At 34.3% G+C, this 18,883-nt stretch overlaps 2 protein-coding genes across 2 annotated transcripts; both read left to right on the top strand.

The window, feature by feature from the left end:
• Positions 1 to 9,442: 9,442 nt before the first annotated feature.
• Positions 9,443 to 13,683, top strand: LOC135785633 (uncharacterized). Its single transcript, XM_065295054.2, has 8 exons — positions 9,443 to 9,691; positions 9,977 to 10,020; positions 11,511 to 11,846; positions 11,944 to 12,183; positions 12,317 to 12,407; positions 12,668 to 12,722; positions 12,797 to 12,868; positions 12,964 to 13,683. Exons 2-8 carry the CDS (start codon positions 9,978 to 9,980, stop codon positions 12,991 to 12,993), a joined length of 867 nt encoding a protein of 288 aa, XP_065151126.2. The 5' UTR covers positions 9,443 to 9,691; position 9,977; the 3' UTR covers positions 12,994 to 13,683.
• Positions 13,684 to 14,866: 1,183 nt separating this feature from the next.
• LOC135760418 (uncharacterized) lies at positions 14,867 to 18,883 on the top strand. The gene is made up of 8 exons (XM_065274401.2): positions 14,867 to 15,298; positions 15,580 to 15,623; positions 16,425 to 16,760; positions 16,849 to 17,085; positions 17,227 to 17,338; positions 18,125 to 18,179; positions 18,247 to 18,318; positions 18,405 to 18,883. The coding sequence occupies exons 2-8, from the start codon at positions 15,581 to 15,583 to the stop codon at positions 18,438 to 18,440; spliced, it is 891 nt and encodes a 296-aa protein (XP_065130473.1). The 5' UTR covers positions 14,867 to 15,298; position 15,580; the 3' UTR covers positions 18,441 to 18,883.

Genomic DNA, 18,883 nt, shown 5'->3' with positions numbered 1-18,883 from the left:
CCTTTAAACAGATATGCCTATAATATTAAATATTCAATTTCATTATTGTTTCATGTAATTCTAAAAAACTTCCTGCTTGCCATGAATGTAATGAATTATGAAACAAATGTTATAAACAGTATGCTTACATTAAAGTGTGCTTTTAAGTATGTGCAATGCTTTTGAGTTGGTGAAACTGTCCATGTTAAGGAGGATCAGCACCTAAGACATTTTAAGATCCTTTGTGAATAGGTCTTAGTGAGTTAGGAGTCCTCTCGACTTCTTTTAAGCTGTCCCAGACTTAGGTGCTACTTTTAGGGCTAAAATGCTTTGTGAATTACTCTTAGTGAAAAAAATTAGGAGTCCTAAATTTAGGAGTGACACGCCCAGTATTTTTAGGAGTTGCTCCTAAATTCGCCAGTTAGGAGCTACTTTTAGCCTTAAAATTCTTTGTGAATACGGCCCCAGGTTTGCACCCTCAATTAATATTGAAAAAATATTGATATTTCAACAAACCACCACTATTGTGATCAGTGTTTGCTTTAGTTGGGTCCTTGACTCTTGTTATTCACTAAGTAAAATCTTTCTTTTCATTTTGTTAGTGTTTGTATGTATTTGTGTAGAAACTCATGTGCATTGGAAAAGAAATATGTGTTTCAAAGTTAAGTTGAAACTAATTGCTTTTTGTGAAAAAAATCAAGATTAAATAAAATTAAGCTGCTTTGCATGATTATGTTGATCCATTTTTGACAATTGTAATTGTTTTGGTTTGTGAATACACTGTGACAAGACAAACAGAAAAAATGCTGACACATTCAGACATCATTACTCATCCTACAAATCTCAACAATGGTGACAATCATCAAACAAATTCAGATAAAACGATCAACTGCAATGCATGCTGGGAGTTATAAATTAGTTTAGTACTATGATGTTACCCAGCATGCATTGCAGCATGAAGGTTTCTTTTGTTGATCGTCACCAATGATGAGATTCATAGACCGATTCATGATGTCAGAGATAGGTTCATTAGTTTAACTTTTTAAATGTGTTTTTGTAATCCTCAAGATAACAGACCTGACACTGCTTCCAACTAGTACTGTAACATTCATTTCTTGCACAACTTCAACAGTATTTCATTATTATTATTATTCAGATATATCTACAGGAATTAAACTACTTGATGACATTAGATCTTTGTTTTTTTTGCAATAGCAGATGTATTTTACTACACTGCTTCAGCAGCCAAAGAAAACTTACCATTAAAACACAAGAGTAAAGGGCCCAACTAAAGCAAACACTGATCACGATAATGGTGATTTGTTGACATTTCAATATTTTTTCAATATTAATGAAGGGTGCAAACGTGATATTGATTCAATGATATTAACATTGACAAATCAACGATTTTTAACATTGTTTCAATGGTTGCATGCTATCTGGGATCCCAGATGAAAGATGGCCAGTGTGAAACATTCGTGATGATTTCTAGGTCCTCGGTTAGTGAGAGAGATACAAAGACGACAATTGTGGTCTTGCGATCAAAGATTATTTACTGGTAGTGTCAGAAATTTTGCATGATCCTACGACCTAGAAGGCAATTAAAACGCAACGTGCGTGAAAAATGATTTACTGCGTACACTCTTACAATGTGTAAGACACTGCCGAGCTTAACAAAAACTTTAAAGATATCTTAAAATATTAAAAGAGGGCCACCTCTACAGAAGTTGATGTTTTCATAATAAATGAATATTTCTTGCTTCACAGGAAAAGAGCAACATCAGACGTTCAAAACAACACAAATCTACAGGACCATATAACGGTGAGAGATTCTCCTGCTGTATTTTCTCATTTGTGAGCTGTCAGTTTGATTTTCTCATTAATCTGTGTCATCAGATGAAGTCTTCTGAAGAGACTTACATGACCCTTGACCCCAAGACCACAAGTTCTGATTATGATACACTGGATGTGAGTTACTCGGTGGTTCTTGTTAGGTTTTGGTCCTAGTTTATAATCTGATGCTTTGGTTGTGATGTTTATTTTTACTTTGTTTTCTAGAATGTGAGGAAACCCACTGATAACAGAAAACCCTGAAAGCACACAGCTCTGCCATCAAAAACAGCTGGAGAGGACAGAAGAAGATATAATGACATTAAACACTGGATGTTTGTTTGATGAATAGTGAAGTGGTTTATAGTTAAGGGCTAGCAACAGTAAGTGCAACTTGGTGCAATTCAGATTCATTTATATCAGCATCATCTATACTAGAAATAAAATACTGTCTCTTATTACCATTGTGTAGTTACCACTATCTACCCCTAGATGTCAGGTTGGTAAGAGTTGAATCTGTAAAGGTGTAAAGTGAACTGTCTGATGTGCTGATTATTATTTACTTAACAGTACTTTAAGTTTCTGTATTTTAAAATAATAAAGCATTAAGATATTTATTGACAAATCTGTCCTTTAACTCATGTCTTTATGAAGTATTTTTATTTTTTGAAGAATTCTTTTAAAATGGAAATACTCTGGAATGAGATATCGAAAAAATATATTTTATTTTCTTATTTGGCATATCCCTGAATAAGATGCTCGGGTTTCCTTTTGCCTTTTCTTTTTTCCATCAATAATTACCATAGGATAGTAAGTGCTGGACGTGCAAGATCTTGTACACAGAAATAGATTTACAAAACTTTATATAAGTTGTAACCCACAGAAAGTGCACTATGCCCCTTGTTTTTATCAGACTTTACTGTTGAGTGAGTGTCTTGTGTGTATTTTGTGAACGTGAGCGTCTCTTTTATCATAAACGGTTTTGATGCCTGTGCAGCAGGCACTTATTTTGACAAAACACGTGATGCACATGCTTTACATGAGGTAACAAGCACATATTTTGAAAACGCAAGCAACACACGACACTCCGAACACTTATTTTGAATTTGTGCCCCAAATAGCTGCCAGTAAGTTAGTGTAGATTTTACATTTATGTTATTTACTGGCACAAGTTTGTTCAAAGTTAAATGAACATGAAACATTTTCAGTCTTTATCTTCTACAGTAAGTTACTGGCAACCAGCTGCATAATTACAGCTAACTTTTTACAGTGTAGATATGTACACTAGATGTCGTCTTGGCTATGGCAGTTCATTGGAACAAATGCGTCAAATAGAGCCGCCGTCTTGACACAGGGGAGCCCCTCCTCTTTAATGCATCAGCGTCAATGTAGGCAAAAGTGGAACCAAAATCACCATAAATCGCATTAATGCGACTTTCTAGGGTTTTTTGTTTGTTCCAAAGGTCAGACATGTATCATTGAGACATTGAGTCTAAAGAAAAAGTTTAGATAATAAGAAAATCTACTTTTTCTAAATATAATGCATAGTGCCAGCACGCCTAACATTCATAAGCAGCACAAAAGTCCAGCATGGTCCATGAATTCGAAGTACAGGAGGAGATAGCAGCGTTACCTAGCTAGTTTCTATGACAAGACCCCTGTTCCAAGATGGCGGCGGTTTTGACGTATGCTTAGAACCCCAAGGCGACATCTAGTGTACATGAAGAGTTTGGTTCCAATGTGTTAACATGACAGAAGCTTGATGCTGTCGGGAGAACAAGCAACAGACGGCATTTTTCCTTCTCCTGAGTGCCTCTGGCGTAAATTATTTTGATGGCTTTCGTTTCTTTCCCGCCACAAAAAAACACCACAGTTTTATCAATGCCATTAATAGTATTCTTTTATTTGTTTGTTGATCACAAAATACAAAGTAGATGAGAAAAACTAGGATTCCGTGTGTATTCAAAGCGCTGTCATTATTGTTAACAGCACATGGAAGGGTGCGCTGTGGATTTATTGCATTCTGCAGGAAAGGATGGCTTTTATCATGTTTTGGGAAAAAGGGAGAAAAGATGACAGAATAACATGCGGATATCGGATTTTGTCTAAAATTAAGAATTTACTTTTTAATACTGACAAGATACAAACATTACTGATTTTGACGGTAACTATAAAAAAAGGCGTTTATCGCGTTTTGGAACCAAACTCTTTGTGTGTGTGTATGTATGTATATTTGTGCATGCGAAATAAGAAATATAAACTTCGCCCTAAAGTTCTCCTTTAATGTTTGTGGCTGGAGAAGAAGCAATCAAGAGGAAGTGTCAAGATATTGGGCGTGTCAGATAAATTTCTCTGCTGCAGACAGTAAAACAACTGAACACAGAAGCAAGGTCAGTCTAAACCCCTTAATATTTTACACTTTTATGAGTTTTATATTACATACAACTTCATGAATATAATTATCATGGATTTCAAATATGTAGACAATCCTTATAAATTTCTAGCAATACTGCATGACTACTAAAACTATTTACCTTATGATTTGAATACATTATTCATTATGCAATTACAGTAATAAATATTCTTGTACTAAGTTAACTAAAAATCATGCAAGTACACCTGTTTTACATTTTTTTGTAATTTAAAATCTTTATGTCTTACAGAATGTTTGCTCTTTTCTCTCTAATCTGTCTGCTTGTGATCCCAGGTAAGATTGAAAACTTACTTCGCTTCACGTGTTATTTTCTTCAACTTAGCATTTGAAATTTTACCCAGTGCACTGCACACTTAAATAGTAATTTTTTTATTTTTTCCATAGAAATAACTACAAATTCTTAAATTAAGATGCTTTTTCTTGATGAGCAAAATTACCTAAGAAAATAAAAAATATACAATTTAAGTGAATTTGTGCTTAAAACAAGCTAAAATATCTGCCAATGGGATGAGAAAAAAAGTTTTCTCACCCCATTGGCTGATATTTTTGCTTGCGTTTTTAGCACAGATTTACTTAAATTGTATATTTTTTGTTTAAAAACTAGACTTATTTTCTTAGGTCATTTTGCTCATCAAGTAAAAACATCTTAACTTAAGAATTTTTAGATATTTCAACTGAAAACAAGACAAAAATACTAAGTAACAAAGTCATTTTTTGCAGTGTGGTGAATGTGGTTCCTCTAACTTATAACAATAAATTGATATGGCTTATTTTGATGGGTTAAAATAATGAACATACATTTAAACATTAAAAATAATAAGTTAAAGACTAAATACAATAAAAAAGTAAATGCAATTTTGTTTTACAGTCAGTGTTGGGAACGTTACTTTAAAAAAGTAATTAGTTAAAGTTACTTATTACTTCTCACAAATAGTAACTGAGTTAGTAACTGCGTTACATTATTATAAAAGTAATTAATTACCAGGAAAAGTAATTACTGCGTTACTTTAAAAAAAAATTATATTTCAAATAACTTGAATGCCCCTTACAAAATGAAATATGTTAAATGACTAAAATGGATACTAAAGAAAAATCACTAATTTTGTGGCAGCATGTGACGATGTGAGGTGCTTTATTAGATCAGAATTACTTGCCACAGACGTGGAGAGACTTTTTCTTCATGGGCATAAGTTGCACATTACACAAACATTCTTGCCTTTCACCTCAACAATGGAAAAGTAGTGCTTTATACTTCGTGTTCGCGATCGCTACCTTTGAGCTTGTTGTACTTGCCATCGCCCTGTCGCCGGTGTTTTCGGAGTGATTGATGCGCGATGACCGGGCTGCATGTCAGTGCTTTGAGATGGGGCACAGTCAGCAGCAGCACCGCTGCTCGTTGAGAAGAGAGAACGACGCGTATTTTCATGTCAGTCTACAAAAGTCTCCAACCACGCCAGAAAAGATAGCTAGATTTGTCCTATAAAGTCGCTAAAGTGATAGAAAGTTGCTAAATCTAGCGACAAAGTGACCAAGTTGCTCAGACTTTTTAACACTGCTGCTCGCTCCTCGGACTTGGACTGCGCGTGTGGGCGGGCCTTTTTGTGAACTCTGCCTCTGGTTGGCTACCGATGGAAATTAAGCCAATCATCATCCGTTATGTTTCTCACAACACACACAAGAGAAAAACAGTGTTTGGCTGAGAGAGTGAGCATACGCGGCTGAAAATCACTACAGTAAGATCAATTTTAGTAACGCGCAGCATTTTAATGTCAGTAACGATAACGGCGTTATAACGGGGGAAACAGTAATTTATTTGATTACTCGTTACTGAAAAAAATAACGCAGTTACTAACGCCAATTACTTATAACGCCGTATTCCCATCACTGTTTACAGTATTTAAAAATCTAATGCAAGAAAAACAAAAAAAATTACTAAATGTGGTATACTTGCTTGTAATCATAAGGGAAACATTTAGCACCAACTTTTTTAGAGTGTACAGAGCGTGTTTCATCATTGTCTCAGACGACGACGACGATGACATGTTTGTCCTGTGGCAGCTACACTGTAAAATGGATTTGTGGTGCAGCTGTGTCTCACCACTAAATCCTACATAGTGGATCTTTAAAATAATTAAAATAATTTTAATAAAACATGCACTGGGTAAATTTCAACAAAGCATTGGTTAATAAAGGATGACCCAAACCCTGTTGGGTTTAAATTGAACCTATTATGGATTCTGGGTTGTTTGGTTGGGTCAAATATAAACATTTTCAGTTAATTTATCCTAACACATCAGCTCGACCCTTTTTGACCTAACACTGGGTTGAAAATACCCCAGCATTTTTTTTACAGTGTTCATACAAACATACATTTGAAAAAACTTACCTTCATAATCCATACTCTAAAATTTGTTTGGCTCCATTTCATTTTTTTTCAGGAACATGTAGCCAAAGCTGGACAGTGAAATACTCAAGCAGAGTAAAATGTGTCTTAAAGGGCTCAACCACACTTCTGTCCAGCAGTTACACCTATCCTTATGGTCTCAATATAACAAAGATATTTTGGACCATAGATCCAGTAAAAGATGAGGATCTGTCTGAAGTACCAGAATATAAAGACAGGGTTAAGTACTTTTGGCATAAAAACAAAAAAACAAAACGTCTCAATCTGAGTAATGTAACAGATGAGGATGAACATAGGTACTACATAAAAATCGTGACAAATGTAGAAAAAGAAAATTATTTGGGTCGTACTGGAGTTCAGCTGAAGGTGACAGGTACAGTAAATCTACAGTCTTGTGGTGTTAGAGACTTCACCTATACACACATTTAAACTCAATATGTCAACTGCTTTTTTTGTATTTGTAGAGCTCAGGGTTGAGATTCCTGAAGAGGTTGTTGAGGGAAATTCTACAGTTTTATTTTGTAAAACCACATGCAACCTTGCAAGCAGCACAAACTTTACCTGGTATAAAAACAAAAGTCCTTTATCAGAATCATTCAGTAATAAACTGATACTGCAGTCTGTGAGCAGTGATGATGAAGGAGACTACAGCTGTGCTGTGAGAGGACATGAAGATCTGAAATCTCCAGCTGTCACACTGAGGATTATTACAGGTAAAATAATCTCAAAGCAGCTATAATTAAATTAAATTATTAGAGTTAGTGACTGATCTGGAAACATCTCTTAACTGTTTTAGAGTTTATATCATCACATTATATTTATTATGTCTTCTCCTCTACACGATAGAAAGAAACAGCCCGGTGGTTGTGAATATGGTTACGATGGGAGTGATACTGGCTGTCGTCATCACATCTGTATCTGTGATAATGTTGCTTGTTATAGTGATCTGTATCAGAAGGTAAAAATTAAAATTCACTGAAGTGCTATGAAATGCTTAGCTTGATGCATTGACATTTTATCTTTTAAACGCCAATTTTGTCTAAGTTTTGAATCACACATATCCTTAGGGATAAAAGATTCATACTAAAAGCCATTAAGATTCATGGGGACCTTAAACGTGTCTTAAAAAAAGAAAGGAAACCCAGATGATGAAATATGTGCTGTTATAAACATTCTAGAGAAGTTGATGTCTCCATAATAAACGAGTATTTGAAGAGTTTGGTTCCAAAACGCAATAAATCCATTTTGACAAATTTTGGTAAAAACGTGTTTTCTATACCAAGAAAGTGACAAGATGAAAACCACTATTTTCTGTTACAAACTTTCACATAGCATCTTTAGGTTATAAAAACATAAAAAATTCAAATCCATAACTTGATTTTCAAAGATTTATTATAAAAACTGATAATTTTTTCCACAAAATGCAATAAATCCATAACAAGTTTTTATTCAAAATGCTATAAATCTATTGAATCAATAGCCTATATAAATGTGCATTCATCTTTGCCATGTTATATTCATTTAGTTGACTAGTTGTACACACTAATTAAAAATATAAACATTAATGTCATTAATCAAAACACTTACTTTGTCATATTAAGAACACTGTCATTGCTGCGGTTATACTTGACGTCGTGGCTTAACGTTTTTCACAGCGATCAGCTGTAAAATGTTTTGGTCCTGCGCGATTTTCATTGACTTTGAGTAAAATTATGGAAAGTTTTTCATAAGATGCCCTGGGGTCAATGTGTTATCATGACAGAAACTTGATGCTGTCGGCCCGGACAAACAAGCACCCGTCTCTTGCGAAAATTATTAGATGTTGATGGCTTACGTTTCTTTCCCGTCACAGAAAACCATCACAGGTTTATCAATGCCATTAAAGTATTATTTTGTTTTTGTTTGTTTGCTGATCAGGAAGTACATAGTAGATGAGGAAAACTAGGATTCCGTGTACTCAGCGCGCCGCCATTGTTTGTTTACATTGCGTGAATGGTGCGCTGCAATCTGTGGAGTGGATTTATGGCATTCTGTAGAAAAGGAGGAGTGGCGTTTATTGCATTTTGGAAAAAAAGGGAGAAAAGATGACAGAATAACATGGCGGATAATGGATTTTGCGTCAAATTAAGAATTTACTTTTTAATACTGACCTGATATAATACTGATTCTGGCAGTAACTCATTTTTTTCAAAAATGGCATTTATTGCGTTTTGGAACCAAACTCTTCATATATACTCTGTTTGTTCACTCCCCTGTTGCTAGACGTTGTTTAATGTTGTCACCTGTTAGCTCTGTGTTTTGCCTTTGTTTGCTCTGCCTTGTTTTGCCTGCCCGTTTTTGTGTGTACTGTGTTACTTTATTAAATAATCGCAAACTGCACTTGGATCCTCATCTCTGCCTCATCACAACATTATCGATATTGAGTGTATTTCAAGAGTCATTTTTTCTCAGACATTTATTACTGGAGTAAGGTTTAGTTATAGACTGAAATACTGAAGACATAAACATAGTAGGAGGTAAAGGCAGACTTGCTAAATGCTCATTTATAGATCATGCAATTATAATAAATCTGAAGCATCCAACATATCATTTAAATGTCACACCGCTGTTATTTCTCATCAGAGCTTTAAACTTTCTGTGGAGTTTGTTTGCTTTCCCGCCTTATACCTTTATTGAACTGTGGTTGTTTTTGTCATATACTGTGTATTTAAGATTTATATGTACAGAATCTTGATGTAAAAGAGAACCTGTGTTAGTGACAGAGTCAAATTTAGATCTGCTGAATGTCGCTCAAGTCTTGCAGCAACAGATTCTAAAAATGAAAATGAGGAAGACATGAAAGACACTTGTAGTTTTTATATTTCTGCAAGATTTGAGTCACACAGTGTTATTGTGTGTGTGTGTATGTGTATGTGTGTGTGTGTGTGTGTATTTGTGCATGTGAAATAAGAAGGAAAAGTCCCGCTCTGAAGATCTCCTTTAGTGTTTGTTGCTGGGGAGAAGCAGACAGGACAACTGAACACAGAAGACTACGCTGAAGCAAGGTCAGACTAAAGCTCTTAATGTTTTACACTTTTATGAGTTTTATATTATATACAACTTCATGAATATTATAAATATCAATAATTGTTATGGATTTTAAATATGTAGACAATCCTTATAAATTTGTATAAATACTGCATGAGTTAAAACTATTTACCTTATGATTTGAATACATTATTCAGTATGCAATTAAAATAATAAATATGTCTCTTCCACTAAGTTAACTACAAATCATGTAAATACACCTCTATTACATTTCTGTAATTTAAAAACTTAATGTCTTACAGAATGTTTGCTCTTTTCTCTCTAATCGGTCTGCTTGTGATCCCAGGTAAGACTGAAAACTGACTTCACATGTTATTTTCTTCAACTTAGCATTTTAAATTTTGGCTAGTGGTGAGTTTCTATAACTTATAACAATACATTCATATGACATATTTTGATGAGTTAAAAAAACGAAAATACATTTATTTAAACATTAAAAATAATAAGTTAAGATGACTTGTAAAAGCAATTTAATTCTGTTGAAAAATCTAAAGCAGTAAAATTAATCTCATTTCCACATTTTATTGTCACGAGCTTTTAAGATGTATTGTGTAACTCAGGAGCGATTCTAGGATTTTCATTTTAGGGGGGCTCAGCTCCCAGTAAGGGTATGATTAAAAAAATATTATTTAACTATTAGGTTGTATACTCCTAACCTTATTGCAATCCACTATTCCATTGTATTCCCTTTGTGTCATATATGGGACTAGAAAATTTGGAAATGGAGATTTTTTTACAATGAAGACTTCCTGATTCATTATTCACTGTGCAAATACACGTACACATTTCCAGTACGAACACATCATTTTATTGTTTGAATTTCTATGCTCACATATAGCCCCCCTAAAAAGAGCCTAGTGACGCCCCTGGTGTAACTGTTAGAAGGATCTCCTGACATAAATGCAATATTAAATACAAACTATATTATCAGTGGTGTATAAAGACCTTGAACTGTATTAATTGTTTTTACCTTAAAATGAGCCGTTTTATCTACATACATCGTGGGTCTTCTTACATGGAAGTCAACGTCATATTTCTACAGCAGCCCTAATCGGACAAACAGAGTGTGTTTCTCATCACTAAATCAGACGACATGTTTGTCCTGTGGCAGCTACAGTGTAAAAAGGATTTCATGGTGCTGCTGTATCTCTCCACTAGATGTCACTAAATCCTACACAGTGGATCTTTAAAATAATTAAAGGGCCCATGGCATGAACATGTAAGCATTGCCACTTTGTAGGTGTGAGCAAAAATGTGTCGTTTTGGGTGTGTCCTTTAAAATGCAAATGAGCTGATGAAATTCAAACACTGATCACAATGATGGTGGTTTGTTGCAATTCAAACTCAATTGTGCATTAAGGGGCGGTATTATTATAATAAGAGCTCCTTTTGACATCATAAGAGCCAAATTTCAATGACCTAATTTTTGCTCACACCTACAAAGTGGCAATGCTAACATGTTCATGCCATGGCCCCTTTAAAAGAATTTTGATAAAACCTACACTTGGATATTTATAACACAGCATTGGTTAAAAAAGAGATGAACCAAATCCAGTTGAGTTTTAATTTAACCTATACTGGATTATTTATTTAAATATATATTGGGTCAAATATAAAAAAATTCTGAGTTAATTAACCCCAATGAATAGGCTCAACTTTTTGATCCAACACTGCGTAAAAAATAACCCAGCATTTTTTTTTGAGACATACATTTGAAAAAATACCTTCATAATCCACACTCTAAAATTTAGTTTGGATCTATTTCATGTTTTTCAGGAATGTGTAGCCAAAACTGGACAGTGAAGTATTCACACAGCGTAAAATGTGTCGTGAAGGGCTCAACCACACGTCTGTCCAGCAGTTACACCTATCCTTATGGTCTCAATATAATCAAGATATTTTGGACCATAGATCCAGTAAAAGATGAGGATCTGTCTGAAGTACCAGAATATAAAGGCAGATTTAAGTACATTCTGGATAAGAAACAAAACGTAATTCTCAGACTGAGTAATATAACAGATGAGGATGAACATGTGTACTACATGAAAATCGTGACAAATGTAGAAAAAGAAAAATATTTGGGTTATCCTGGAATTCAGCTCAATGTGACAGGTACAGTAAATCTACAGTAACACCATTGTGGTATCAGAGACTTCACTTATAAACACATTGAAACTCAATATATCAACTGTGTTTGTTGTCTTTGTAGGGCTCAGGGTTGAGATTCACAATGAGGGAAATTCTGCAGTTTTATTTTGTAAAACCACATGCAACCTTACAAGCAGCACAAACTTTATCTGGTATAAAAACAAAAGTCCTTTATCAGAATCATTCAGTAATAAACTGAAACTGCAGTCTGTGAGCAGTGATGATGAAGGAGACTACAGCTGTGCTGTGAGAGGACATGAACATCTGAAATCTCCAGCTGTCACACTGAGGATTCTTACAGGTAAAATAATCTGCAGGATTAACTCAAGATTCAGTTAAATTATGGTGAGAGTTTGTGACTGATCTGGAAACAGCTCTTAACTGTTTTAGAGTTTATCATCAGACTATTTTTATTATTCTCTACATGATATTAGAAAACAGCCCAACTATGGGAGTGATACTGGCTGTTGTCATCACATCTGTATCTGTGATACTATTGGTTGTTATTGGGATCTGTATCAGAAGGTGAGGATTTAAACATTCACTGTGTTAAGTGTTAAGAAATGTGTAACTTGGTTTGATGCATTGACTTTTTATCTTTTAAACACCAATTTTGTTAATGTTTTGAAACACACTAGTTTATAGATATCCTTAGAGCTAACAGATTCATACTAAAAGCCAACAAAATTCATGGTTACATTAAATGTGTCTGATGACATATGTGCTGTTTAAACATTCTAGAGAAGTTGATGTCTCCATAATAAATATTTTTTCTTGTTTAATAGGAAAAAAACGACATCAGCCGTTCAAAACAACACAAATCTACAGCACCATATAACGGTGAGAGATTCTCCTGCTGTATTTTCTCATTTGTGAGCTGTCAGTTTGATTTTCTCATTAATCTGTGTCATCAGATGAAGTCTTCTGAAGAGACTTACATGACCCTTGACCCCAACACCACAAGTGCTGATTATGACACACTGGATGTGAGTTACTCAGTGGTTCTTGTTAGGTTTTGGTCCTCATGTAGAGTTTATAATATGATGCTTTGTTTCCTATGTATTTTTTATCTGTTTTACAGAATGTAAGAAAATCCACTGATAAGAGATAACCTTGAAAGCACACAGCTGCCATCAAAAACAGCTGGAGAGGACAGAAGAAGATATAATGACATTAAACACTGGATGCTTGTTTTAGTGAATAGTGAAAAGTTAAGGTCTAGTAGCAAGTAGTGCAATTTAAGTTCATTCATATCAGCATCATCTATGCTAGAAATACAATATTTTTGTATTTTTCAATTTTAAAGGGGGCATATTATTTGACACTTTTGGTGTCCCAAGAGTGTGTCCATGTAGGAACAACACACCATAACACGACTTGCCGTGAGACTAACGAAAATTTTGATTAATTTATTTGTGTTTGATGACACGAATTTCCGCTGTTTTTGTGTCTCTGGAGACGAATGTCTTTTTCATCCTTCCCAGCACAAATTTCTATCAATGGCTGTTCGTGTTTGTGACATGACTTTCTTTATCGTGTCATTTTATATGTAGTTTTCTCATCGTTTTTTCCTATTTTTAAATCATTGTTGCTTGGGGTTAGGGTTAGATTCTGGGTTTGCATTAGGATGTAATTGTATGCATTGGTTTCTACATGTTTTTCGTCCGCTTTTAAAACTATTCTCGTCTGGAGTTGGGGTTAGAGTTGGGGTTTGGGTTAGGAAGTTGCTGAAAGTGATTCTAACCCAAACCTCAAGTGACAATGGTCAGAAAATAGAAAACAATGATGAAAAAACAAAAAATAAAATGACACAATAAAGTAAGTTGTGTCACAGACACGAACAGCCATTGATAGAAATTCATGCTGGGAAGGACGAAAAAGACATTCGTCTCCAGAGACACGAAAAACACCGGAAATTCGTGTCATCAAACACGAATAAAATAATAAAAAATTTCGTTACTACAACATGACTTACCGTGAGACTTTGTGAGTAAAATGTGCCACTTTTGGGTGTGTCCTTTATAATGCAAAATGTTGAATAATGCAGATTAAGGGACAGTATTGTTTTAATAAAATCCCCTTTTGACATCACAATAGGGAGCTAAAATTCAATTACCTATTAACATGCTTGTACAGAATGGTTTACCAAAACAAAGTTACTGGGTTGATCTTTTTCACATTTTCTATGTTGATAGAAGCACTGGGGACACAATTATAGCACTTAAACATGGAAAAAGTCAGATTTTCATGATATATCCGCTTTAATGAGGATTGTTGTCAAGATATGTCACTAACATTGTGTAGCTACTGATATCTGCCTCTAGATGTCAGGTGGGTAATAGTTGATTTTGGTGTAAGTGAAGGTGTAAAGTGAACTGTTCGATTATTATTTACTCAACAGTACTTTGAGTTTCTGTATTTGAAAATAATAAAGCATTAAGATATTTATTGACAAATCTGTCCTTTAACTTGTGTCTTTATCATGTGTTTTAAGTTTTTTAAGTATCATGTTGAAAGGCCCCCTTTCCCCCCCACCTTCTTCTTCAATTCACTATGACTGTGGGCAGAGTTATTTTTGGCTTTGCAATTGTTTGTTCAGCTCCAACCCCAAACAAACACTAATGAGCTGATCCAGGGTTTTAGGATAACTTGATAAATAACAGGTAGGTTTTACAAACACATCACCAATACACTTACATTAAATATTTGTGTACTTTAAAATATATCTTATTTTTAATTGACTACTGGCATGTTGATGTGTTCAGTCCAGGACTTTTATCAATCATGTGAAGTTTGGGACAGATCGGGCCAGAACCGACACAAATCATTTGTAATTTAGCATGACAAAAGCCTTAAGATGACACTCACCAAATATGATAATAATCCTCCAAAAACTGTAGGAGGAGGAGTATTTTAAAGTATAACACCTGTAAATGACAAGAAATAACTAAAAATAGCTGATTTGCGTTTTGTAGTATGGCTTTACTCCAAAATACTTTTTTGTAGGTCTGTCCATGTTACAGAGGCGTACCGAATTTCGTACATGTCCAAAGGCTGCTTAGTTAAAAATTTGTAGGTGGCGCTATAGAGCCATTTTTTCATGCCTAATTCCAAAGCCTAGACCACATGTAAATTTACACTACTCTTGACATCTGTGCAAAGTTTCATGAGTTTTCAAGCATGTTTAGGTCCTCTTAAGTCCCTCTGAATGTGTGTGTGTGTGTGTATGTATGTATGTATGTATGTATGTATATATTGCATGTGAAATTAGAAAGTCTCGCTCTGAAGATCTCCTTTAGCGTTTGTTTCCGGGAAGAAGCAGACAGGAGGAAGTATGGAGATACCGGACGTGTCAGATAAACTTCTCTGCTGCAAACAATAAAACAACTGAACACAGAAGACGACGATAAAGCAAGGTCAGACTAAAGCTCACTTAATATAGTTTATATTATATACAACTTAATAAATGTTATGATTATATATAACAACAAATATAATATTTGTTGATATTTATATGTAGACCATTCTTATGAATTTGTATAAATACTGCATGGGTTACTAAAACTTCATTATGATTTAAATACATTACTCCTTATGCAATTACAATAATAATAAATATGTCTCTTTTACTAAGTTAACTAAAAATCATGCAAATACACATCAAATTTTTATAATTTAAAATCTTTATGTCTTACAGAATGTTTGCTCTTTTCTCTCTAATCTGTCTGCTTGTGATCCCAGGTAAGACTGAAAACTGGCTTCACATGTTATTTTCTTCAACTTAGCATTTAAAATTTTGGCTAGTGGTGAGTTTTTGTAACTTATAACAATACATTGATATGACATATTTCGAAAAGAATGAACATACATTAAAAATAGTATGTAAAAAAAGACTTAAAAGCATTTTGATTGTATTTAAAAATCTAAGACAGTAAAGCTTTTTACACTGAACCTTAATCTAGTTTCAGAGGTGGACATTAACAAAGTAAATTCACTTAAGTACAAAGTACACTTTTTAAGTATCTGTACTTTACTTGAGTATTTTTTGTGAGTATGTGTGACTTTAACGTCACTACATTTGAAAGACAAATATCATACTTTTTACTACACTACTTTTATTAAAAGGTCCCAAAGTAGAAAGTGGTTTCTATGTAGTGGGTTTTCCTGTTTGTGCTTTTTCTACAAACACCTTGAGCTTCATGACAGAGAAAATGGAAAATGTATACTTATCATTCGGTGTGAGATGGCTTAGTCAGAGTTAAGTGTGTGTGTGTGTGTGTAAACAATCGATCTCTGCCCAAAACAACAGAACATTTAATGGATGTAATGGTTATAATAGGAACTTTATTATTATAGTTCCATACAAACATTATTTTATGGATAATGGTGCCAGACCTGATGTTTCCCATATAAACTCCAGCAGTGTAGATTTAACACTGGTGATTTTGCTGTGTGTGTACATACAAAAATACATTTGAAAAACCTAAATACATTCATAATCCATACTCTGAAATTTGTTTAAATACATTTTATGTTTTTCAGGAATGTGTAGCCAAAACTGGACAGTGAAGTATTCAGACAGAGTAAAATGTGTCTTAAAGGGCTCAACCATATTTCTGTTAAGCAATTTCACATATCCTGATGGTCTCAATTCAACAAAGATATTTTGGACCATAGATCCAGTAAAAGATGAGGATCTGTCTGAAGTACCAGAATATAAAGGCAGAGTTAAATACATTCTGGGTAAGAAACAAAAATTCATTCTCAAACTGAGTAAGGTAAGATATGAGGATGAACATATGTACTGCATCAAAATCGTGACAAATGTAAAAAAACAACAATATTTGGGTCATCCTGGAGTTCAGCTGAAAGTGACAGGTACAGTAAAACTACAATAACCCTATTGTGGTATCAGAGACTTCCACATTGAAACTCAATATATCAACTGTGTTTGTTGTCTTTGTAGGGCTCAGGGTTAAGATTCACAATGAGGGAAATTCTGCAGTTTTATTTTGTAAAACCACATGCAACCTTACAAGCAGCACAAACTTTATCTGGTACAAAAACAAAAGTCCTTTATCAGAATCATTCAGTAATAAACTGATACTGCAGTCTGTGAGCAGAGATGATGCAGGAAACTACAGCTGTGCTGTGAGAGGAAAACGTCTGAAATCTCCAGCTGTCACACTGATGATTCTTAAAGGTAAAATAATCTGCAGAACTCAAATAAATGCAGATACGATTCAATTAAATTATAAAGAGTTAGGGACTGATCTGGAAACAGCTCTTAACTGTTTTAAAGTTTATATCATCACATTATATTGATTATGTCTTCTCATGATAGAGAGCCTGGCTGTGAGTAAGGTTACATTGGGAGTGACACTGGCTGTTGTCATCACATCTGTATCTGTGAACATTTTGGTTATCTTGGTACTTGTAGGGATCTGTATCAGAAGGTGAGAATTTAAATATCCACGGTTACGGAAGTGTTATGTAATGCGCAACATGTGTTTGATAACTTTGACTTAATTTCAGTTGAAACAGGAAGTTTCAAAATAGCTTTCGAAATGGCCAATAGTGTTTACACTGTTAAAAGTAACTTCTGATGAGAAGCTAAAGTGCAGAACGAGGTCATATCTTTGATCTGTTTAGCACCAAACCGCAGCATTTTTGTCAAATCAACATTATGTTACTTTAACTTATAGAAACAAGTTGAAATTGTTTAACTTCATTTTTAAGTTATCTGAACTTATCACAAGCCAAAAAATATTTTTGGGATAGTTCAACCCAATTGATGGTAAGCACACAGTTGATGGTGCATGTAATTCCATTGTCTTTGTTTTCCTATGGAAGTCAGTGGTTACAATCAGCCGTGTGCCTATCAAAATATCTTCTTTTGTGTTCATCAAAATAAAAAAACTCACATAATGGTGGGTAAATAATGGCAGAATTTTCATTTTTGGGTGAACTATCCATTTAAAATAGTAGGTTGAATTGAATTGTAAAACCAAGTTGCTTTAACTTTATGCTGCATTCTTTTACAGTGTATGTTTTAAATGTGTTTTTCTTTCTTTCAAATGCTAATTTTCAAGTGCTTTTGAAGCACACTAGTTTATAGATCCTTCGAGCTAATCTTTAAAAAGAAGGTCAACACAGATTATGACATACCTGCTGTTATAAACATGCAGACACTTCCTAGCAAAGTTATGTCTTCAAAATAAATCTTTTTTCTTGTTTTACAGGAAAAGAGTGACATCAGATGTTCAAAATAACACAAATCTACAGCACCATAAAACGGTGAGAGATTCTCCTGCTGTATTATCTCATTTGTGAGCTGTCAGTTTGATTTTCTCTGTGTCATCAGATGGAGTCTTCTGAAAAGCCTTACATGACCCTTGACCCCAAGACCACGAGTGCTGTTTATGATACACTGGATGTGAGTGGTTCTTGTTAGGTTTTGGTCCTCATGTAGAGTTTATAATGTGATCCTTTGGTTGTGTATTTATTTTTACTGTTTTCTAGAATGCAAGTGAACCCACTGATAACAGACAATCTTGAAAGCACACAGTTCTGCCATCAAAACAGCTGGAGAGGACCGAAAATATAATGACATTAAACACTAGGGATGCACCGAAATGAAAATTCTTGGCCGAAACCGAAAACCGAAAATGAGGAAACCAAGGCCGAAAAACCGAAACCGAAACACCGAAATAAATTATTATGCCAATTATTAGTACAAATGCATTTATGGCTATCACTGTGTACTACCTTTACTAGGGGTGTGTGACAGATCACAAAACTCACGGTTCAGATCACATTACAGTTTTTGAGGCACGGATCAGATTATTTTTCAGATCAGCAAAAAGGGGGTGGGGAAAATCTAATAACAAATAAAGAAATTACCAACATTTATAAAAAAGAACAAAGCTGCACATTAATAAGGGCTAACATTAAGTACAGAAATCGAATTAAATGAGTCATCATAGCATCTTTATTGTATA

The sequence above is a fragment of the Paramisgurnus dabryanus genome, chromosome 4 (assembly GCF_030506205.2).
Source record: "Paramisgurnus dabryanus chromosome 4, PD_genome_1.1, whole genome shotgun sequence".
NCBI classification, from domain to species: Eukaryota; Metazoa; Chordata; class Actinopteri; order Cypriniformes; family Cobitidae; genus Paramisgurnus; species Paramisgurnus dabryanus.
This window is presented reverse-complemented; position numbering and strand designations above follow the sequence as displayed.

What these genes read in the sequence shown, in the direction of transcription:
- LOC135760418 (XM_065274401.2), top strand. Translation starts at nt 15,581, where the DNA reads ATGTTTGCTCTTTTCTCTCTAATCTGTCTGCTTGTGATCCCAG. An exon ending in AGTTCAGCTGAAAGTGACAG is followed by an intron (nt 16,761 to 16,848) that starts GTACAGTAAAAC and finishes TTGTCTTTGTAG; the next exon opens with GGCTCAGGGTTAAGATTCAC. An exon ending in CTGTTTATGATACACTGGAT is followed by an intron (nt 18,319 to 18,404) that starts GTGAGTGGTTCT and finishes ACTGTTTTCTAG; the next exon opens with AATGCAAGTGAACCCACTGA.
- LOC135785633 (XM_065295054.2), top strand. Translation starts at nt 9,978, where the DNA reads ATGTTTGCTCTTTTCTCTCTAATCGGTCTGCTTGTGATCCCAG. An exon ending in CGGTCTGCTTGTGATCCCAG is followed by an intron (nt 10,021 to 11,510) that starts GTAAGACTGAAA and finishes CATGTTTTTCAG; the next exon opens with GAATGTGTAGCCAAAACTGG. An exon ending in CACACTGAGGATTCTTACAG is followed by an intron (nt 12,184 to 12,316) that starts GTAAAATAATCT and finishes ACATGATATTAG; the next exon opens with AAAACAGCCCAACTATGGGA.